General features: G+C 40.6%; 3 protein-coding genes across 9 annotated transcripts; 1 reads left to right on the top strand and 2 right to left on the bottom strand.

Annotated features, from left to right (window-relative positions):
• Positions 1–224: 224 nt before the first annotated feature.
• LOC112454924 (mediator of RNA polymerase II transcription subunit 26) lies at positions 225–7,880 on the bottom strand. 4 transcript variants are annotated; one of them, XM_025016569.1, is made up of 5 exons: positions 7,427–7,880; positions 7,074–7,315; positions 4,675–4,749; positions 3,773–4,042; positions 225–3,627 (listed from the first exon to the last, which is right to left on the bottom strand). In XM_025016569.1, the coding sequence occupies exons 2-5, from the start codon at positions 7,215–7,217 to the stop codon at positions 2,302–2,304; spliced, it is 1,815 nt and encodes a 604-aa protein (XP_024872337.1). In that variant the 5' UTR covers positions 7,218–7,315; positions 7,427–7,880; the 3' UTR covers positions 225–2,301. The 4 variants fall into 4 exon arrangements, with proteins under 4 accessions (XP_024872337.1, XP_024872340.1, XP_024872338.1 ...); XM_025016572.1 differs by lacking the exons at positions 7,074–7,315; positions 7,427–7,880 and adding an exon at positions 6,887–7,064; XM_025016570.1 differs by lacking the exons at positions 7,074–7,315; positions 7,427–7,880 and adding an exon at positions 5,987–6,501.
• On the top strand, positions 5,918–16,075 carry LOC112454923 (peroxisomal multifunctional enzyme type 2-like). Of its 3 annotated transcripts, XM_025016566.1 has the most exons (17): positions 5,918–6,023; positions 9,081–9,204; positions 9,810–9,947; positions 10,233–10,385; positions 10,505–10,777; positions 11,039–11,155; positions 11,309–11,439; positions 11,500–11,562; positions 11,639–11,699; positions 11,772–11,935; positions 12,012–12,135; positions 12,373–12,548; positions 12,911–13,087; positions 14,685–14,802; positions 15,143–15,340; positions 15,509–15,606; positions 15,676–16,075. In XM_025016566.1, the coding sequence occupies exons 2-17, from the start codon at positions 9,150–9,152 to the stop codon at positions 15,793–15,795; spliced, it is 2,166 nt and encodes a 721-aa protein (XP_024872334.1). In that variant the 5' UTR covers positions 5,918–6,023; positions 9,081–9,149; the 3' UTR covers positions 15,796–16,075. The 3 variants fall into 3 exon arrangements, with proteins under 3 accessions (XP_024872334.1, XP_024872335.1, XP_024872336.1); XM_025016567.1 differs by lacking the exons at positions 5,918–6,023; positions 9,081–9,204; positions 9,810–9,947; ... (8 more) ...; positions 12,373–12,548; positions 12,911–13,087 and adding an exon at positions 13,825–13,923 and having other exon boundaries at positions 15,676–16,063; XM_025016568.1 differs by lacking the exons at positions 5,918–6,023; positions 9,081–9,204; positions 9,810–9,947; ... (8 more) ...; positions 12,373–12,548; positions 12,911–13,087 and adding an exon at positions 13,868–13,951 and having other exon boundaries at positions 15,676–16,063.
• A 220-nt stretch (positions 16,076–16,295) lies between these two features.
• LOC112454926 (ras-like GTP-binding protein RhoL) lies at positions 16,296–22,441 on the bottom strand. 2 transcript variants are annotated; one of them, XM_025016573.1, is made up of 6 exons: positions 22,276–22,441; positions 21,570–22,199; positions 17,351–17,480; positions 17,036–17,150; positions 16,783–16,900; positions 16,296–16,588 (listed from the first exon to the last, which is right to left on the bottom strand). In XM_025016573.1, the coding sequence occupies exons 3-6, from the start codon at positions 17,467–17,469 to the stop codon at positions 16,386–16,388; spliced, it is 555 nt and encodes a 184-aa protein (XP_024872341.1). In that variant the 5' UTR covers positions 17,470–17,480; positions 21,570–22,199; positions 22,276–22,441; the 3' UTR covers positions 16,296–16,385. The 2 variants fall into 2 exon arrangements, with proteins under 2 accessions (XP_024872341.1, XP_024872342.1); XM_025016574.1 differs by lacking the exon at positions 22,276–22,441 and having other exon boundaries at positions 21,570–22,214.
• Positions 22,442–22,583: the final 142 nt, after the last annotated feature.

Raw genomic sequence — 22,583 nt, 5'->3', positions numbered from 1 at the left:
TTCTATACGAATCTTTCCAGCGATACAAAAAAGAGGCCAAAAAAGTTTCGTGAGGAAATGTTCCCTCCGAGATGAAAAACCAGATCTATATAGTATAAGTTGTTCCTCGTTTCGTCGACGTCGCTCTTCGCACGTTCTTGTCACAACGGAGACAAGCGCATATCGTATCACCTTAACTGTACGGGAACAACGAAAAGATCACGCTGCGAATAATAAGCGATGCCTTCAACGGATGAGGAGAGTATATTCAACTTGATTTATTTCACACAAGAAATGTACAAGACTCGTGTCGTAAAAGCTTCGAAACTGAATGGCGTATGATAAAACAAAGAGTTTGGAAGAACGTCGTGACTCGCCACTTCCAAAGCGTCTCGTAGTTTTCAGATAACAGATGCGACTCGTATAAACCCAGTTTCTTTCATCGTAGCTTTCGACCTACGCGCTATACAGCCTTTTGGACGATACGCATGTTTCTCCAGGCAGGCGCGTCCGATCGCGGGGAAAATCTCGAAAGGATTTTGAAGGATGACGGAGAATGAGAAAGACGGCTAAAGAATTAAAAAGGACTTGTCCTTTCGCCCAAATGTAGACGGATAGTTTTAACAAATGTATTGAACGCAACTCTACAAAACACGTCTCTCGATTCTTTACTTGGACTAGATGCCTTATCGTAATATTGAGCTCGACAGGGATCACACCTCCGAGGGAGACGACAAGTCAGGCACGCATATATATCCGTTTCAGAATTTTGTTTTATTGTACGTCACTCAGCTCTCTGTAACTTTTTGTTGCGCATCCCGAATATTATCAGATTTGAATCTATTCTGATATTGCACCCACGAGAAAATCCATGTGTCGCGTCCATACTTGATATCACGTACGCACGTTCCCGCCGTCTAATAATGTACGCGTGTGTGACTTTTCGACTTCGACACGTCCGCCGTAAATCGCAACGCAAAGTGCAACAAACGAAAACAAATTTTGAGTAGAAAACCTCTTGATGCACTTAAATATATTCTCTTTTTTCGTTCTTCTTTTTCTCTTGCTTTTCTTAATTTAAGGCACCGGTGCACCTAACTTATTGGTAGCTTGAAGAACGCGCGTTGCTTTCTACAGTCGCGCGACAGAGTTCCTGTGTAACAGTCTTGTAAAATATTTAAAGGGCAACAAACGTCTTGGAGACCGTGGCGCGCGTACTTGAATCTTGTTGCATTTCTGTCTTTGTGTGCTATCTGCGTGTCCTCCCACGAGTTCTCATTGCAAGAGCAATCCTTGCATCCGTCTATTTTCTTTTCCCTTTTTTTTCCTCGATGGAATTTAGAGTTAACTATACGTCTGGGTTGAACACGGCGTGTGACGGAAAAAAAGAGATGTATCTAAACAAATTTCTCGCGCCACGTAACGCGCAAAAGATACGACCCATTGACCATATATATTTGAATACTCAAAAATCAGAAGTCGGAAACCACATTGACGCCTATTTTTATTGTTGTGTAAAAATAATGTACTTGGTACTTGTGTCGCAGCAGGCGTATTCCACGGTATAGTCACTATTTCATATCTATGTAATTCATGTCTCACAGTTAACAACTCGTTCCGCGTACAGTGCGATTACAAAATCAATCATGCGGTTGCTCTTGCCCCGATAATCATAATTTAGCATTGATTCTATTTCTTTTTTCTAATGGTCTCTTAATTTCTTTATCGTTAGCACATTGATAACGATATTAATAATAATGATGATGATGGATGACAATGGTGATGGCAATAACAATACGTATGAGAGGGAGAGGGATAGAAGCGGGGACAGTACTAATAAATCGACATAATAATACTAATAACAATAATATTAATAATAATAATAAAAAGGAATAATATTAATATTATATAAATTATAATATTAATATTATAATATAATAATAATAATAATATTTTATAATATGACGATGTTGAGATGTCGATGACGACAATGATGGTATGAAGGATGGCTATTCGCCGCGCGGGGTTGTACACGTACGATCAGCAAGGCAGCGGCTATGTTAATGGGAATGACGATGACAAGGAGGATGTGTGCGATGAAGTAGCGCGTCAGCGTAAATAGAAATGAAGAGCACACGCAGAAATCGCAATAGAACGCGTTAGTTTTAATAAACCAACCGGCCGAGTACGTCCTCAACCAAGTGGATGCTTTTAATTATATTTTGTAGATTCGCCTCACAATTCTTTTCTCAAGGGCAGGAGAGGAGGGGGAGGGGGAGAGGCAGAGGCAGAGGATAATAATAGAATAAGATGATAAAATCACTAATCGATAATAACATAAGGCATTATGTTGAGGATCTCGCCCTGGTAACTGGGCCTCGCTAGCATCTGATGCCACTCCCGAAATTCCACATTGTCAGTTTTGTTGTTATGCACACTTTTTACACTATCCACGTTCGACACGTCTGACGACACTCCGTTCCCTCCGTCCCTGGCATTCGTCGAGCGCTCGTCACCGTCGGAACACGCGGTCGCCGTCGACAGCCTTGGTTGGAAGTTGCCGTTAAGTCCTTCGACATACCGCACGTGTAACCTCTCGAGATCCTCGGCGGTAACGTCCCGCCGCGGTGGCGGAAAACATTCGACGTCGTTGTTCCGTTCATCGTTCTCACCCCAGTCTATCGAACTGGGATCTAAGGGCGGTAACTTGGCCAATATCTCCTCGACCGTGAGATCCCGTTGCAACGGCGACCGACACGTCGACGTCTCGGTGCTACCCGATAACCTATCGATATCCTCGCGCAGCCTGTCTTGACACGACTCGGGAGAGGGCGAGGACTCGCGACACGTTACCGCGGATCTCACGCGAGCCGCCTTTTGCGTTTTGCCAGCGTACGTCTCCGACGACGAGGAACCCACCAGACTCCTGTGAAGGCTCTGGGAGTTCTTCTGGCTCGAACGCAGATACTTGGACACCTGTTGACTGTTGCTGCCTCGCAGAACATCTTCCATGCTGGGCGGTTCCGCGACGCTTTGACTAGGTAGGGCATTGGCGCTGCCGACGGGACTACATGTACTTCCGCGCGCCTGCAGATCGGCCAGGAGCTCCTGCGTGGTCTTGAGCTTCGGCGTCCTCGAGATACTGGCCAGTTTCTCCTTCACGCTGTCCTCCAGAAACGCGTGTCGCTTCGCGGATTTACTGCCCTTTTTACGGCCGCGTTTCTTCGGGCCCGACTCCTCGTTCGTGGTCTCGAGGGAGGTCTCTGTCTCCGCGAAACACGCGGAGCGTCGTTCCTTCAGTGTGGGGCTAGGCACTTGCGAATTTAAATTACCACTTATGTTCTCGCCGTTGAACCGTTTCTTCTTGACTTGTTCTATCGTCGACTCAGTTCCATGCGGCGCCGCGTGATAGTCGTGACCGTGGTCGTTGCTACTCTCCTCTTTCCGTAGTCGCTTATTAGAACTGTGTGTACGCGGCACCGCTTCCGTTACATGATTCTGATTCGAGGTACCGAGCACCGGGGACGCGTTCCTCGAGCAGGAACTTATCCTGTGCGTGCTCGTAAGGGTACGTGACTGCTTGTTATTCGAAGACGCGTTAGGAGATCGTGAGTGGTCACTGTGCACCGATAGTGCCGGACTGAGAACCTGTAATCACAACGTTGCGACGTTTACTCACTACGCTACATTTAAACGAACGTTACGCTCGAGTACGTTCTCTCCTTTGGCTATTCACACGCTATTCCACAAAGACACTAAAAAAACGTGTGAAAAGTGAAAAACTGAGACTTACTCTGAGAGGAGTGGCATCTTTCAATAAAGGACTGTGAGGTTTGAGCCCTCGCAACGCAGGACTCTGTGGCTTGAACGTCCTCAAAACCACCTCTTTCGCGCCATTGAGAGCCGGTGGTGCCGCGTCAGCCAGGGTAGGCTGTGGCGTAGACTGTACCGTCGGTAAAACCATGTCTCGCCAGCGGCGTACCAAATCTTTCGCACGCTTGGCCAAGGCTTCATTACTCGTCTTTCGACGAAGCTCGTTGATGTGTTTTCCAAGTCTCGTAATCTACCAAAAGAGATTACGTTATTACACCGTGCAACACGCGTTAGAACGTTCCTGTTGAAGATAAATATCGATGCAACGTTGACGGTTAAAAGACAATAGTTATGTATCATGGTTATTAGTTGAAAAGTGTGATGCATATATGCACAAGTATGTACGTTACTTGTATGGTTAAACATCTATTTCATTACAGGAAATTATAACCTATTAATATAAAAAGTATCGACAAGAACTTATATAGCTACAATTATATTTAGTCTAACTAAACTAAGGCAAAATAGTATCAAATAGCTCTTAAAATTTTTATTGCAGTTTCTGTCATATTTATATTTGCACTTTATACTCTTATAATTTATTGACAATAGGTCTGTGTTCTTTTTAGTTCAAAACACTACTCGTACCGTTCATCTTTCCACTTTTTCTTTTCACGTGCAGGAGAGAAAAAGATAAATGAACGCGAACGGTACAAGAACGTCAGCTAAAAATAATAATAAAACTAATGTTACAAAGCGGGAAGATGACGTAGCGTAAAATAACATATTGTAGAATGACGTAGAATGAGAGGAAGGCAACGTATATCGCTACCAAATACACGCATATATTATAAAGTTGTCAACTATCTATTTGATCGTTACCTCCAACACTTCTTTAGTAACTGTCGTCTTTTCCAGTGCCGAAATGACATCGACGACGGCTCGCATATCGACGACCTGGAATAAAGATAAGCACGTTTTAACATATGTTTATCTCACGTACAAGCGCGCGAACGTATAATTGAATTTTGATGCATGAGAGATGAAACTTTCCAAGGGAAACGTCCATGGCAAGTTCTACACACGTACACACATACACACGTGCATATTCGTACGACGTACCATATATACGTACGTCTACATATGAACATGTACATATATATATACTGGCACACGCACACACATGCATACACATCCCCGCGCGCGCGCGCGCGCGTACATATTTTCGTAAAGAACGTATTCATTCGACTCCTCGACATCGAGGTGCCGACCGCCCGCTTCTCTCGACGAAAACGTCGTATAATTTTTAACAATCGAATTTGCGATCAAGAAGGGTATCTCGTTGAGGAAAAAGTAGTAGCGTTCGCGCGATCCGACAGACCCTCGCCTCGTCGCAACTCGCCAAGTTGCGAACCATGATACGTAATTAGGAAAGAAAGCGAGGATGGATGTGTACCATAACGTCGGATAGTCACATCGGCTCGCGCTGGAGTTGGTCATCTCGATTGAGGTTATGTGACCAGGTAGCTGAGAACGCGCTCACACGCACGTCGTTGTCGTTACGTTACGTTACTCCCGACTCTGCCGGTGTCCTTTTCCCTCCCCCGCTCGCTCGCTCGCTCGTTCTCTCTTTCTCTCCCCCACCCTTGCACGTACACTGTACAGTACGTACATACACTCGGTGGCTCGCGGACGGCGGAGCGGAGCGGCGCGGCGAAGGGTGAGCGAGCGAGTGTGTGCGTGAGAGAGCGAGCAGCGAGCGAGGCATACGTAGGGCGCGCGAATTGCCGTGATCCGACATCCGACTGATCGGAGGGTTCCGAGGATTCAGAGGCGCGTATTCGCGGAGAGAGGAGTAGTGAGCAGTGGGGCCTCGGTGCGGCATCGACGGCACCGAGGCTGATCGAGGCGCGCGACGGCGACGGCGACGGCGGCACTCATACATTCGCGGCCGTCGCGCTACTACACGCTAGCAACGCGCACGGACGCACACACAGACGGACACGCACACGCACACGCTGTCACTCTAGCGGGCACTCTCGCGCACGTCACTGGTACAGGCAGCAACACGGCGCACGGGGGCTCGAGGCTCGAGCTCGAGAGTGGCCCGATAGCCGTTTGCGCGTACGGACACGGAGACGGCGCGGTGCATCTCGCCGCGCGACACACCGCTCCATACTCCGCCTTTACTTACATTGTATTCCTTGTCAAGGGATTTCAACAATTTTTCGGTGAGCTCGCTGCAATATCTCTGCATCGGGGTATCGCGCATGGGGGCCCGCAACGGGGGGGATGTATTGTATTAGGTTAAGCGAAAAATAGAGTCCAGGCTCCACGCGTATATCGCAAACGTCGGTCGCGCGGCGCGAGACACGAGGGAGACTCGCAATGGCGACTACCGAACTGTGCGCTCCACCGTCGTTCGCATGCCCTCCCTGCCTCCCGAGTGCCTCCTAGTCGCGGCCCATGCATCGTCTCTACCCCCACCGCCGTCGACGTCGAGCCGAAGCGCCACTAGCGACGCGAGTGGCCGGCCGGAGACGGCCGAGTCTCCCCGAGCGCCCTCTCTCCCTTCCTCCCTCGATCCCCCGCGCCGTTCAAGCTTTCGGCGCGCCGTCAGTTCGCAGTGTTCGCACTCGGTGCCACTCGGTGCGCTTGGCGCTGCTCGACGCACAACGCAACCACGTTACCACGCAGCCGGCAGCGGCGCACGAAGCACGAACGGGTGGATCGTGAATCGTTGGCATCGTTGCCATCGTTGGTCGTACGTGGCGACCGTGGCCCGTGTGGCGTGTGGCGTCTGCCCGCTGGCGTATCACGTTAATCACGTAGAGTGGCGGCCGGCCGGGCCGGGCCGGGCCGGCGACGCGTCGAATAACGTACATTGAAAATTTCGACCTAGTCACGCATCGCGCCACCCGGGTCTACTTATTGTCTAATGCTAATGTCAAACCGAGTCAAACGTGACTGCGGCCCGAGGCCCGACCATATACATGCATGTACCCTTCGTGTCACGTAACGGAGATCGTACGGATCTGAGCGTTAAACGATTAAACCTGATATTTCGAGGGTATATATCGCGCGCGGTAAATACAGTTGATACGGTTGCACATATCCTCCTGCGCTACGTGTTTTGCACGTTGCACGGCCAAGGGTGGTGATGACTCATCGTATCCCGATGCCACGATGTCAATGAGAAACGTTATGCCTCCATTGCCTCCTCGAACGCGCGGCCCACCAACGTTCACGCCGATGAACCGACAACCGACCGATACACTTACACTGGCCACGGAGTAAGGCGTTCGAACGTGCCAGCTTGACTTGCGTCGATATTTTCCTATTCCTATCTGTAGAGTGTAGAGAGAGAGAGAGAGAGAGAGAGAGAGAGAAACGGCTCGAGTGTGCAAAACGTCCATCATCTCCATGCGTGAATATCGTTCTATAGTCGACGTAACTTTATTCCGGAATCCGGATGGAGTTTTTCGGGTGAAGCTATTTGCAGAAATCGATCTTTTTGGGCATCCTGCGCAGAAATGTCAGTTTAGGATCAACGAGGATAAACGTAACGAGACATATGATATTTTATTCTGAAGCAGTGCTCGCTTTTTCGACGATCACTTTAATACTTCCGTACAAGCGTCGCGCGTCGTTGGGAGTTACGTCGATGTCGATGTCGATAGTCGTTACCGTGATGTGTATCCGCTTTCGAAATGACAAATGACGCGACTTCTGCTCTGCACTTGTGCAGTACTCAGCAGTCTGCACAACCAGCACGACCCATTTCTCTCAATAGATAAAAAGATGGGATAGGTAATATTGACGCGATCAAGGTGATACGTTCGAGAGTCTCACCCTATATCCGAGACTCCTCTGCTCCTCTCCTCTCCCATCTCGTACGTATCTATTACGATGAGGCTCTACATCGGGGTCATACATAGGCGTAGAAATCTAGAAATGTGTGGGTGCTGGATAGCGTTAAATGGTAGAGGGAAGTCCAAAGACTTTGCTTTACGTCCCGGTTTCCGTCTCTATCGTCATCACGATCGAAACTCGGTTCCATCATCTCTACCCTACCGCCTCACTGCTATCTAGGTGAGGTAAACGGATAAATACATCGCGATGCTGCATGCTGGCGCGACATTGGCATTGGCGTCCCTCGGAGTTCGGACTCGAAGGAGAAAGGAGACGGAAATCCTCCGAACAGGAATAAGATAAAAGGTGCCGTGGAAGTAAAGTGCTCGACGCTCGCGACTCGCGACGCGCGTCAGAGGGATGGGGAGGGGAAAGGAGGGAGGGAGAAAGGGGTCATATGGCATAGCAGATAAGCAGGGAAGGACCGAGAGCGTGCAAGAGCGGACACGTGCAAACATTCGGGTTCGCGGTTTCGTCGACCATCCGTGTGATTCATTGTCAATGACGTCGTATTCTTTTGCAAACGTCTCGCTGCATCGTAGCTTTGCTTTGGACCGTTCGTTCGGTCACGCGGTCTACGATTGCGGCGCGTTCCCAAATCCATCGAACAAAATCCGTTCCGGTCTGAGTTCCGAGCTCCGAATCACTCCGAATGCTCCGATTTCGTCGATGACAGTCGGGTGAGCCGGGTGAGGAGTGTGAGGACGAGTAGCCGAGTAGCGACAATAGCGTTGCGAGAATCAATGCGGCGGCGCGGCGCGGCGTATCGCGATTCCGAAACTCATCGAGCGAGAACCGAGGTTCAACTCCGTCGGCAAAGACGAGTGTGTAAACCGGGATTTGCAATGCGAGTCACAAGTCACAAAGTCGTAAAAACCATTTTTGGTATCGATACCAAACCATACCAAACACGCGGCAAAAATCGCCTATCGTAGATCCCGTATATATATGAACCTAATCTCGTTTTGATCGACTGTCGACTCGATCGATGGCGCCTATGGTCTAGGGGTATTCTTCTTCTTTTTCCTTATATTTCTATTGGCTCCTGCCTCTATACAGTATGGTCTAGGGGTCTATCATATATTTTTTTCCCCTAGGGCGGAAACATGAAAAGTGAAAAGTTTTATATAACTATCTCTTTCTATTGGTGTTGAATAGAAAGAGATAGTTACATTAAAGTTTTCCACTAGTGGCGATAATATGTAAACATGAAGCTTCATGTGTGTGTGCGTCCGTACCCGTGCCGCGTGCGTGAGTGTGCCGTGTGCCGTGACTGCCGTGTGCCATTAATGAGATTACACGGTGGACTTTAACCTGAATGATTTACAATGATTTAATTCTGCTTCATCATTACGGGTCATTTTTCTCATTTGTAGAGACGTTTGGAAGCGCGAAAGTTGACCCGTGGCTTACAACGCGCTCCAAAGGTTTGAAACTTTTGAAAGATGCAAGAAATACGCTTCGTCGGCCGAGTGGTTGTGGTGACGGGAGCAGGCGCAGGTAGATATATATATTTTTTTAAATAAATTTTTTAAGTATTTCTTTTTCCATCTAGCATCATATGCAAGGCATCAGCCTCTGCGTGTATTTTACACGTACTTATTATTGCATTCTTTAATTTACATGTATTTTGTGTCAAATATATAAATCAGATGAGAATGGATTTAACACAATTTTTTTTTAACAGAAACAAGATCTCTATTTATACTAAAGGAAAGTTAATTTTTGTGGAAGGAAAGAAAAAAAAAACAAAGCAAGAAACATATAATAATACGTCTTTGGCTGCGGTCCACTTGATGCTACAAATGCTTCGAAGCATTCTTCTTCTCCTTTCTTTCAATGAAGAAAGAAGGAGAAGAAGAACGCTTCAAAACATTTGTAGCGTCAAGTGGACCGCAGCCTTTGTAACGTGATCTTACAGTAGAGGAAAACGTATTCAAAAAATGTTTAATACGAAAGTAATGCACAGTCTGCATAAAATCTACTTAACTATTATGTATTCAGCTTTTACACGTGTACTATTAGGATAATACGCGATGTGCATGATCTTAATATATATAATTCATGTGTATTAAGATAATATGCGATGTGCACATAATTTCTAGGGTTGGGACGTGCCTATGCATTGCTGTTTGCATCCAGGGGTGCTAGCGTTGTTGTAAATGATTTAGGAAGCAACAGACATGGCGATGGAAGCAGCAGCAAGAGTGCGGATACTGTGGTCCAGGAAATTCGACGAAATGGTTTAGTATTTTGAGATGATTTATGTAATTTCCTTAATTAATAATACAAAACTTGTATACGTTTGGTGCAAAACTTTTAGAAAATATAAAAAATTTTTCATGTAACATTTTAGTGCATTTCTGAATCTGGACTTTATTAAAGTAATGTATTTCAAATAGCACTCTGTACGATTTCTTCTCATCTTCACATAATATTTAAAATTTGCATTTTATATTTACGTAGCTCTATATTATACATTACATTGAGAGTAGTAAAATAACGTTCAAATGATAATAATTTTTTAGGAGGCAAAGCTGTCGCGAATTACGATTCTGTGTTGGATGGTGCAAAAATTATTAAGACTGCAATCGACGCATTTGGCCGTATTGACGTGGTCGTTAATAATGCCGGTATCCTGCGGGACGTGTCATTTGCGAAGATGACGGATGCTCAATGGGGTATGTGTACAGGAGATAAAATGTAATATTAATTAATTTCCTGCTAATTAATTGTTTCTGCCGCGATTTTCAGAACGTCTTCTATGAATCTGTACTCTATGTCCACGCGTTTCTTTCAGACATCATACACGACGTCCATCTGAAAGGTGCAATGAAAACGACGCAAGCGGCGTGGCCGTACTTTATTAAGCAGAATTACGGCCGTGTAATTTTTACATCGAGCAACAGCGGTGTGTATGGAAACTTTGGCCAATCTAATTACAGCTCGGCAAAACTGGGTCTCGTAGGATTAGCAAACACATTGGCCATTGAAGGCGAAAGGAAGAATATTTACACCAACGTTATAGTACCCACAGCTGGCTCACGTTTAACAGAAGATATTATTCCACCGGGTGAGTCGTCAATGTGTATTTCTCTAGTAATCCCTGTAGGCCTATGACATTTTATGCCTTAAATCTTATTGATTGTAATACTCAAGTCTTAATATTTAAGAGATTGATAAGTAAACGTGTTACAAAATATTTTGCTATATTGTATTCAATGAAAGAACGCGCATAAAAATTTTTCACGAAACCTGATACACGCACCTACGCACACCTACAAACGTGTTTTGCTAAAAGGAGTAAACTGGAAAACTACGTGACATTTCGCAGATTTCTTTGAGCAGTTGAAGCCTGAATTGATAGCACCTGTGGTCTTTTGGTTGTGCCACGAAGATTGTACAGAAAATGGTTCGATAATTGAAGCGGCATTAGGTTGGGCTGGCAAATGTGAGTATCACGTATTACCTTCTTTATTAAGTTCTCCTTTATTAACGAATAATTGTTTTTAAAGCTTCTTATTGATAATCTATTTATCATTTATTTTTACTTTCGATTTTTTTATTGCAATTAGCATGACATGTTTGACGTTGTCACATTTAGGTCACATAATTCGTTCTTCGGGTTGCGTCTTGCGGCAAAATTTATCGGACGATCTTACGCCGGAAAATGTACGAGAAAATTGGTCGAAAGTAATAGACATGACATCGGCAAAGCGACTCACGTCGATCCAGGTAAGAGAACGTATGCCTGTGTATATTTAGACGATTTCTTATCTTGCAATTTTTATTTAGGAAGCGACAGGAGAACTGTTAGGCATTCTTGAGAACATGAAAAGCGGTGCTCCTTCAAAAGAAGTAAGTTACGCTCTGCAAATCTTTTTTGATTAATGATTATACAACTTCTTATTCTTATAATTTCCATTGTCCACAGGTAGACCATGTCATGAGGAGCACGTATAATAATCGCGATATTATACTGTACGCGCTTGGAGGTACGTTAAGTAGACTGAATACATAATAGATTCGTATTAATTTACGTAAACTTATCAGATTTTGTATTTCAGTTGGAGCTACAGTTCAGGAACCGACTGATATTCGTTATTTGTATGAGAATGCCGATGAGTTTGCCGTTTTACCTACTTTCTACGTTTTGTTTGGTCCTGTAGGATGCATGAACTCGTCTATCTTGCAAGACGCTCTTCCATTTACGCAAGTTAATCCAACACAAGTATGAATGAAGACTTTTTTTTAACCTTTGTATCACTTTACTTAACGTTTCCCTTATGTTACATTAACATTTGCAGATACTTCATGGCGAGCAATATCTAGAAGTTTTCAAACAATTACCTACGGAAGCTACGGTGGAGACACGCTTTAAAGTTCAGGATATTTTGGATAAAGAAACAGGCGCCGTTGTTTTAGTTCAACGTACGTAAATTTTGCAGTCTACATATATGAGATACGATTGGATTGTAATGATTCTGATTTATGTACATATTCATCACTGAGTATCGTTTATGGTACGAATACGAATACAATATTAATGATTAATCTCATTAGTAAAATATTTGTAATTTGGATGTGTATAAATCACGAAAAATATTTGCAGTAATGCGTATGTTTAGCCTACATAAATGCTACATGTAACGTTTCATGTGTCTCTAGATGATACCTACGATGTGGCAAATGAAGAGAAGCTATCGACCGGCCAGATATCTATATTTATCGTTGGCATAGGTGGCTTTAAAGGAAAACGAACATCGACATTTACCATTCCAATCGTTAATCCTCCCACTCGAAATCCAGATGTAACAGTTACGCAACAGACTAGTGTTGACCAGGTAAAAAAGAAAGAGTATACGTGTTAGGTATATTGCATAAAAACTGGTATTTACGTTCTAAGGGCCCGAACAGACGAGCCACTTTGCGGCGCTACAGAGAAGCGCTATACGAAGTCGCTCGTTCGTTCGGGCCCTATAAGATACACCGAAGGGGGTACATATATCCCGAAAAAGGAATATATGTACCCCCAAAGAATACCTACTTATTATTAGGATTTTTTTCTCTACGAAAACTTAATATTTTTTGTGCATTTTCATAAATATAGCGAAAAGATTTAAGTGTTTTGTTTTAAATATGTTGTACTTTGTATACGTTAAATCGTTAAATTACATGTACGACAATCTTTTTATCGTCTTCACAGGCTGCTTTGTACAGATTGAGTGGAGATCTTAATCCTTTGCATATTGATCCTAATGTCGCCGCGATGGCGGGATTCGAAAGGCCGATACTGCATGGACTGTGCTCCTTGGGATTCTCTACCCGTCACGTTCTTCAGACGTATGCTGCTGGAGATCCACGTTTATTTAAATCCATTAAGGTACAATAGTCATTAAAAAAATGATATTCACAAAATTTCAAGGTGAACTAAAAATAGTTTGAAATGCAAACCAATTTGCAAGTAATAGAATAGAAAAAGGACTTGTTTGGTACGAAGTGACAATGTGCGCACACGTGGCACAGCCAAATATGTGGCACAGCCAAATCTGCACGTTTATCGTAAAAGTAATATGGTATTTGTCTAAATTTAAAAAAGATAAAATTGCCGTACGCTTGTATAGAAATATTTTGCATTTTTCCTCTGTAAATGTTATTTCGTCCAAATCGATTAATTTGAAATTTAAATTTGAAGCCATGAAAAAAAATATAGATACCATTACATCGAAAATCTCGACTTAATGAAGTCATTCTCTATAGTATGAGAAAAATATATTGTTTTACTGTTCAGTACTTTTTTAAACAATACTGAAATTAACAGTATTTAAAATAAGTCGTCTATGTAAGATTTATTTTTTTTTTGGCAGAAATATTATCAAACTGGATTTCTATCTTGAAACTCATATTCTCGTTTTAGAAATGTTTAGAAAACAAAAACCATGTTTTTCATTATTTCGACATTTTGACACGCATAAAGACGAAATTCAATATTAATAGAAACTTTATTTAACAAGTCTTATTATATATAAAAAATCTCTTGAACTTTTGTTATCCGTAACTTAATTATCATAGTAATGTATACAAGTTGCGCATTCATGATCTGCGCAAGAACGATGTAGTTATAAGTAGCACACAAAACGCAAACAGTATGCAAAGCGTGATACGGCATTCAGTAGTGAACACGTCTTAGCCGAGAGGCGTTTGTACAGTCGCATCAACGTAAGTCAGCGTAATTGATTAAATTTAGGTAATTTATTGAGTATTTTTCATCAGAAAGTAAAAATATGTATATAACATATAATATGACAGTATACGTAATAACGAATAAGAGAAATATATAATTATGATTTCTAGGAAAAAACTTTTGATATTAAAATTTTTTTTTTGTTACAGCAAAATCCATAGCAAAATAATTTTTTGTTTCATTTAATCCACTAACGCGACGACGAATGCAGTGAAATTTGATAAATTCGTGAACTAATCTAAACAAAGCCTTATGTTCACGATAGTAGAAATCGCTCCAAGAGATCTCGGGCGGAGAAAAAATTGACCAATCACATTTCAACAATTCGGCAATTGACCAAAATGCGATTGGTTAATTGTTTCTCTTCGTCCGAGATCTCGGAGAGATTTCTGGCATCGTGGAGTCACAAGGGGCCAATTCCTTTTAGTGACACAAGTCGACACAAACATCGTTCTATCCTTCTTGGCATTCAATGAATAACAAAGACAGAACGACACTTGTGTCGACTTGTGTCACTAAAAGGAATTGGCCTAAGGCTTAAGCAATACTTTTTTTTATCTTGACCAATGACTATGACTGTCCATTTTATATACGTTGCTTATCTTGGTGGGTGACATCCATGTTATCAGCTTCGATTTCCATTTACACAATTTTATTTGTGATAAAGAGGGTTTTTAGTGATATTCTACGCAGACTTGACATCTTCATTTAATGTTAATTAAAAAAAAACTTTTAGGTGAGATTTGCAAAGCCGGTTTTACCAGGTCAGACCCTACGTACTGATATGTGGCGCAACGGTAACAGAATACACTTCCAAACATCTGTCCTCGGGACTGAAAAACCGGTTGTTACAGGTTAGTCGTCAGAGAATTTATTTATTTGTACAAAAGTGTGATTTTTTTTATTGTACAGGATAAACTAATTATCTGTCTAAAACAGTTACATTAATTATCAGCACGTTAAGATATAATAAACGTTCGTTTGAGAAGCGCATAATTTGAATATTTTTTTCAAGATTTCAAGACTTATTGTTAGTGAATATCTTTAGATTATCTTATTTTCAAATAATCACTTATGTGTATATAATCAGGTAACATTATAATATATGTAAAATATTATTTTATTCTTTATTTCAGTATTTCTATCTTTATTTTGTAAGTAGTGAGAAAAAAAACAGATAATTTTACTCTGCAGGTGCTTACATTGATCTATTGGAAGTCAAAATGGGAGTGCCGCGAGCAAATCCGTGTTCCGGAAAGACAGATCTGCAGAGCGATGCTATATTTGCAGCTATCAGCGAACAAGTGAAACAGAATCAAGATCAAGCTAAGAAAGTTAATGCAGTCTTTCTTTACAATATTACCATCGACGGGAAACAATTATCAGAATGGAGTAAGTAGCTTCAGAAAATTCTAATAAAGTATCTAAGGAACGGCGATATTTAAGCTGCACGTATTTTGAATTATGGGAATAAAAGAAATGGTGATGATCAATATCATTTAAGATAATAACACGATTCCTGCATCCTACGTAAGTAATTTTTGCTTTTTTCTTTTACAGCTCTCGATTTGAAGAACGGTGAAGTGCATAAGGGAAAGCCTAAATCTGGGAAAGCAGACGCGACGCTAACTGTGGAAGATAAAGATATGGTTGAAATCGTAAGTTAGCTATGCAACGCAAAAACATATTATTTCCTTTTCTTCTAAATAATATCGTGATTGTTGCAGGCACTGGGAAAATTGAATCCACAGTTGGCATTTATGCGTGGGAAATTAAAAATAACCGGGAATATTATGCTCACGCAAAAACTTAAGAGTCTTATGGAAACTTCTAAAGCAAAGTTGTGATTTGTTTATATTGTTATCATGATTCTTCTAAGCGAATAACATAATTTGCGTAATTAAAAAGAGCGCAATAAATTACGAAATTACATGAAACCTAACTGGAAGTATTATAGGCTGGGGATATACATATTCGTACATATATATATATATATATATTGTTATTGTTTGTTCCAATAAAAAGGCATTTCTTTTATAAGGAATTTGTTACTGTTTGGGGAAAATCTTAATTGATTTTATATATCTGTATTGTAATACATTTATAATAAAGTTATTGATTGAAGAATGTTGTAATCCGTAAAAATTTATGATTAAGCATATAAAATGTATTCTATTCGTTCGAATTAAAAGAAATGTAAGTTTCATTTTTTAGATAAATAGATGTAAAGATTTATATTAGAAATAACTATACACGACGTAAAATAATTCTGGTCTGTACACAAGGAAAGTAAAGTTTATCTTAGGAATATTGTTAAGGGCAAAATGTACAAGAAAGAAGCACATGGACAAAAGATGCGAAGAAAATCTTTGGTTTAACATAGGTCTTAATAATTATGATCTGCCGATCTGCGTTCTCCAAACTAAATGCATTAGTTTCAAAGGATGCAGCAGAGCTTTCTCGATGGCGGTTTTTTCAATACAGCTCTAATAGCTTCCATAAAAACCTCTTCGAGACCTTCCTGTTTTATTGCAGAACATTCGACGTACTTGATCGCCTTGATCTTTTTTCTCATTTTGTTGCAATCTCGCGGACTGATAATATCCATAGCTTCTTGATTTCTAAGATCTGCCTTGGTACCTAACATAAAAAAACATTATTCGTGTTTACGAGGAAAATGTGATAAGATCAGTATCTTCGAAATATTTAAATATAAAAAAAATTGGAAGATATATGTAGAAAATATTCAGAAAGTACGTAAATATTTTTTTATATAATTATTTCACATAAGAAATCTTTCATTTTCGTTTAATGTATAAAATGTATGCGTTTACCTACGAGTACAATCGGCACATTGGGACAATGCGCTTTGATCTCTGGATGCCATTTACTCGCTACGTTTTCGAATGAACTACGGGCGCTTATGGAGAAACAGACCAGGAAGCAGTCAGTCTGCAAGCAAAGAAGAATGTATACAAGACTGAAGTACATACACGAATATTTGAAGATACATTTTGTTGAAAACATTGAAGATGAGTAAATCGATTTTGTCATTGGAAGTAGACGGGTTGTCACAATGTCACATACATTTGGATACGATAGCGGCCTAAGCCTCTCGTAATCTTCTTGACCAGCCGTATCCCACAATGTCATTTCGAATTGCTGTCCACCCACGCATATGCTGTCAACGTAGTTATCGAAACTGCAAATAAAATTATGGCCGAATAAATGAGATAACAGATTACAGTTACATTCAACAAATAGAATTAAACAAATATTTTGAAAACTTTAACAGTTTTTAATATAACAAATAGTGAGATGAGATGAAAAAGCATAATTATATTAGCAAACAAATCTACAATATTCTATTAGCGAAGTGTTGCTCTTAACAATAATGCTTACACAGTAGGTACATATTCCGTTGGGAATTCCTTCTTCGTGTACGTGATGAGCATACACGTTTTCCCAACCATGCCATCGCCAACGGTTGTAATTTTAATCGGCCTGTTTCGAGACGTCATCTTCGTTTCCTCTATAAAAAATATATATAAAAGCATATTAATTACATATACTTCAAAAGCTCACGTTAGCGTTGTTTAGAGATTGCCGATCTCTTATCGAAATTCAGTAATTCATGATCTTGACGTATTCACTTTATTCGCATTTCTTTCATATCGACTTAAAAGAGAAAAAAGAATTGAAATAAGTTTTTTTTTTTTCAGTAGAGCTCCATTTTTGTCTTCTGTTTAACGGACTGCTCGATATGCAGTGATTCCGTCACTCATCCGGCCACTGTATGGCACCAAGGCTATCCCCAAGTCATACGTATCGCATATCAATGCAACACGAGACGGTATTCTTATCACTGTTAAATTTAATGATTGTGAACCATCTCATAGTTCTCTATAATATTTTTATATCGTGTATTTGTGTGATAATCTAAAAAAAGATTTGGACAAGTGACCTTTTTCAATTCTATATATCAAGTGTTAATTTATCATAAAAACTCTAGATAACAAGAGATCCATATTTTTTAATCAAATGCTGTTTTGTCAACAATCAATCAGATGCGATTCTTATTTATAGAATTATAAAATCGATCTTAAAAACTGTTACACTGTAGAAATAACTAAATACAAGCTAAATTCCCAGTATTTTGTGTGTGTGTGTGTGTGTGTACGCATGACTAAATAATCACATGCAGGTCTCATCAAACGCAAAAAGACGATGGATCAAGATTATCTTTCCGCAGGTCTTTGGAATAACATCTTCTGTGAATAACAAAACATTTTATTTAACGAGAAGGATTTTAACAATTGGTTGTCAGCATTCAGGACAATCCTTTCAATCAAGCGAATGAAGGAAATTTAAAATCTCAAAGTGCCTTGTTTTCAAAACGAATCAATCAGGTTTTGCCTCTCATCTCGATTTCATGCCTTTAGATTTATTCTTCTTTTTTAAGTGAATTGATAATCCAGAACTCAGCAAACGTCCCTTTCAGTAAGATGCATGTATTCATTCGTGATCGAGGGTTCTTCGCGTACGTCGGGTTAGCGGAACTTGCTGGTATTTCTTATCAAGTATGGTCATTATCAACGCGCCGTCCGGTCGACTCTCCAGCTAACACGATCTGCCTGACTAGCAACGGCAAGGATGAATAGTATGTCGCGATAATCATTATCGCGATCCATTCATATATGAATAGATTTATCCGAAAACTATGGCTTACACAGCTACACAGTAAAACGTATCTATATACATGAATACATTTATCTGCGATCTCAATACACACGGCTATACCTTGCGCTAAATGTAATAAACTCTCAGTCTCTTATTGTTGATATTAAATGTAAACTTCGTATTATATCATCGTAGATAATCTTGATATTCTTTTATTCAGTTATATATATACATCACATATATTATACATGCATCGGTATTTTGTATTACTTTATGTATTATTTTTGTATTACTTTTTGTATTATTACATCAATCGCAGGCAAGGAAACAAGGCTGGATTTAGTGGAAACAAGGCTAAATTTTTTGCCGTTCCACACGTAATGTTTTCATGTAAGTATAATCCCAAAATTGTCAATAATTTATTAGATTCATTTCGATAAAGAGTAATCTAATCTGCTAAAATGGACAGCTTTTTTCAACTGTAAGTAGTTTTCTAGATTATGATTGCTGAATAAATATTGACGAAAGTGAAGGTATCCGCTGTCTGACTCATTACGTTATGGGATATGGCAATTGCTTAATTAAAACACGCGTGCGAGCCGGAGTCATGTTTCCTAATTTGTGTTAAGACCCGCCCTGATGACACCGAGGTCAATATACTCTCGCGACAATTTAAGTTCGCGTGTCGGCCGTGAGGGACGGAGAAAATTCATTTATCTTCTTTTTCCCCGCCAAACGTGCTCCAAATCTGTGTTTACTAAAAAAGGAAAGTAGAATTAATAATATATGACATCGTTACTTTTTAATATATAATCTTTTTAAACATCTTTAAAAAAGTTGAACTTATATACTATAAACCATTGATTATAATTATCGGATATACCGCACGTTAAAAGAAATATGAAAGTTAAAATGCGAGAGGAGTCGCGTCGTGGCATTCACATTCTTTGCTGTTGTTTATCTTTTTTTTGCTGTCCTTACATCGCCACATGTGTCAAACCTAAATAACGTGCGCGATCGATCGATTGCGTGTATAATGAACGTAACGAAGCGTCTCACATACGAACGTCGATGCGTGTGCGCGAGTTGCGAGTTGCGAGGCCTTAGACCGGCACAACGTTGTGCGAAGGGGAAGATATCGATACGGAGATGGAACTCGATAAAAAAAACTGTGGACACGCATAACATTACATAAATTATTTACGCGTTTGTATCACGATATAAAATTTAGATTCCACGTTCGTGAAAATAGATAAATGTATAATAAATTTTGTAATTAGCAGCGATTGATTAGCAGGATTAGAAGAATAATTTCATAAAAAATTCGTGTTTCCATATTCTGCGATAAACACTTTTGAATAAGTCGCGTATACGTTCTCTCGCATGGACAAATATAAGAAAATTTATTATTCTTTATGTTTCATCTTTTTCTCGAAAAAGAAAAAAATATCTTGGAGAGAAGCGGCTTGGAGACAGAGCGCCGTAATCAATGCGATTGTCACATCACATCCTTCACCCGACAGGATATGGAACAACAGTCAGCTCTACGCGGTTGTTTATCAGTTCGTTGTCCTATTTCATGCGGAATTCTGGAAAACTTATCTCTACTGAAGTTATTCTTTCCACGATCGAAGGATGCGAGAGGGGCATTCGTGGAGCGAATTAAAATATTGCTCAGAAAGAACGGTTTTGCTGGAGTATCTAACAATTAAGCCAGCTGCAGATTTGAAAATACGTATGTTAGATCATTAAAATAATTTAAATACGTGTTTAAATAAATAACATCTAATTGTAAGTATAAGTAATTATATTAGACGTTCCAGGTTGCCAGAATGTCAAAACTTTTAGTAGTATTATCGTCACGCTCGAGCGCCCTACATAATTATTTTGATGAGCCAACGTAATTATTTTTAGATTTATATCTGGCTTAATTTTTTCTATACTTGAGCGAAACCATTTTTCCCGTGTACTTAGGTTTTTTTGGTATTAAAAAGAAATTCTCTCGAGAAATTTATAGATTGTCACAGATCTGTTTAACTCATGTGACGTCACGCGAGCGAACAAACGGGAGATGGAGTAAAAAACGGATTAAAAAAGAGAGAAAAGATTATATCTCGTCCGATAGTACACATCGTGATAAAATGCAAAATAAGTTTCTACGGCATTCTTTTTCGCGTTTCATTGCTCGTATTTACGCGAAATCGGCATAATTCGCACGTGACCGTCACTTGGAACGGTAAGATGGTAAGACGTTGGAAGTCATCAAAGGTGCGATAAAGAGATAAGATAATTAAAGAATAGATTACACAAGAGAGCGAGCTGGGCCTAATCGTACCTTCTCGCTGACTTGACGTATTTTATGGACTTTCATAGATATTATTTAGCATTACGTCGATCCGTCTAAACTAAATTCGGAGTAGATAACTTTCTCCTTTAAATCTCATCAATTTTTCCATACTGATTTCGTTTAACCGCGTCGGTGAGCAACGGGAGACGGGAGAAAAATCGTTGATAAACAATAAAATTTTGAAATGTAATAAAAAAAAATGATTAAACATCGTGTACTTTTCAAAAATCATTAAACGTCGTATAATCTACTTAACTTAAAGGGCACTATTGATAAATGAGAAGCAATAAGATACTAAAATTGATAATAATTCGAAATAAAAATATCGATTGCGAGAAAACACCGATATATAACGATTTCTTTCTATTGTTTCAAATACATCCGGCCATTTATTTTCATTTTCTATTTTTTCAAGATAAAATTTAGCCTAAACGAGCGTTTGAAGTTAATGAATCGGTTAGATGCTTATCTATCTCGAGAGAACTCCCGATTTATTTCTGCATTTATCATACGTGACATCATTTCGAAATAAATTTCGCTTCCCGTCCCGTGACAGACTGATGATTCGAACTGATGATACGTCGAATTACTCACCGTGAGATACGTCACGCGAGAAGAAAACGCGCGTTAAGCGGCGGCATCGAGAACATTTCGCACATTCGTAGATTTGCTGAGCTACCTCTTGCACAAAATGTCAGCGACGTCGCAACGACGGAATACCGAGCCTGGAACCACCGAAGCATCCAGAGGAAAGAAGACGGATGACGCGTGTCGCGTGTCGCGCATACGCGCGTCGCAACGGCCGTTCGAGGACTGCGGAAACAGCGGGAGCGGGAGCAGGAACGCGCGTGTTGTGTGTTGTGTTGCGGGTTGCGGGCGTTGCGGCTTGTGGCCGCGGTGACAGTCTGACAGTCGCCCAGGCCCAGGACGCCCAGTTGCCGCAAGGAAAATCAGCTGACGTGGAGTGTGGAGTATGTACGACGACCGACGACTGACGACGACGGAAGCGGGACGCAGCCTGAAACCTGAAATATGTCGATGCACGATTTCTCTATCAAGATCAAGTCGATCACCTCTCACTCACCTACCTTAATTTATACTAAAGCAATTATAACCGTACCGGAGATAGAGAATTAATGGTCCGTTCCCTGTATTCTGTATTGTTATGTTCACTGCGTTTAATTGTAAGATTGTAACCAAGTCTTGCAAAAGTTGCTAAAATTGCTAAGGCAAGAAAGGAAAGATGAAAATTAATAAGAGAAATACAATAAATTATATTTAAATATAAATTAGACTTTACTTATTGTGTGCACATCAGGTTTCCCGCGCGATTACTTAATTTCACATCAGAAATGATCACCTCCGTTGCATGGCTTAATCCCTGCTTGCGCTCGTGTATAACTTGAGCCCAAATAATGCATCTGAATGTATCGGCCAACTCGTAATACATTTTGTTATCTGTTCTTTCTGTGTAAAATATAAGAGAAAATAGACATATATTACTTTTAGATTTTGCAAGACGTTGTCACGAATTTTGTATCGATCGATATGTCTCCTAATTGCATTATTTTATGGCAAATGCGAGGGTCAACTCGCGTTAAAAATTGA

The sequence above is a fragment of the Temnothorax curvispinosus genome, unplaced genomic scaffold (genome assembly GCF_003070985.1).
Source record: "Temnothorax curvispinosus isolate PA1 unplaced genomic scaffold, ASM307098v1 QBEX01005549.1, whole genome shotgun sequence".
NCBI classification, from domain to species: Eukaryota; Metazoa; Arthropoda; class Insecta; order Hymenoptera; family Formicidae; genus Temnothorax; species Temnothorax curvispinosus.
The sequence above is the reverse complement of the archived record's forward strand: the minus strand, read 5'-3'. Positions and strand labels throughout refer to the sequence as shown.

Bases quoted from the DNA above. Each gene is read 5' to 3' on its own strand.
- LOC112454926 (XM_025016573.1), bottom strand. From the start codon at position 17,469: ATGACGTCTCGAAACAGGCCGATTAAAATTACAACCGTTGGCGATGGC. The intron at 16,901-17,035 runs GTATGTGACATT...CTTTGCTTGCAG, and splicing joins GGCCGCTATCGTATCCAAAT to ACTGACTGCTTCCTGGTCTG. The intron at 16,589-16,782 runs GTAAACGCATAC...TTTTTATGTTAG, and splicing joins TGTGCCGATTGTACTCGTAG to GTACCAAGGCAGATCTTAGA.
- LOC112454924 (XM_025016569.1), bottom strand. From the start codon at position 7,217: ATGGAGATGATGGACGTTTTGCACACTCGAGCCGTTTCTCTCTCTCTC. The intron at 4,043-4,674 runs GTAACGATCAAA...CTCTTTTGGTAG, and splicing joins TTACTAAAGAAGTGTTGGAG to ATTACGAGACTTGGAAAACA. The intron at 3,628-3,772 runs GTAAGTCTCAGT...TTGTGATTACAG, and splicing joins AAGATGCCACTCCTCTCAGA to GTTCTCAGTCCGGCACTATC.
- LOC112454923 (XM_025016566.1), top strand. From the start codon at position 9,150: ATGCAAGAAATACGCTTCGTCGGCCGAGTGGTTGTGGTGACGGGAGCA. The intron at 11,700-11,771 runs GTACGTTAAGTA...TTTGTATTTCAG, and splicing joins TATACTGTACGCGCTTGGAG to TTGGAGCTACAGTTCAGGAA. The intron at 14,803-15,142 runs GTTAGTCGTCAG...TTTACTCTGCAG, and splicing joins TGAAAAACCGGTTGTTACAG to GTGCTTACATTGATCTATTG.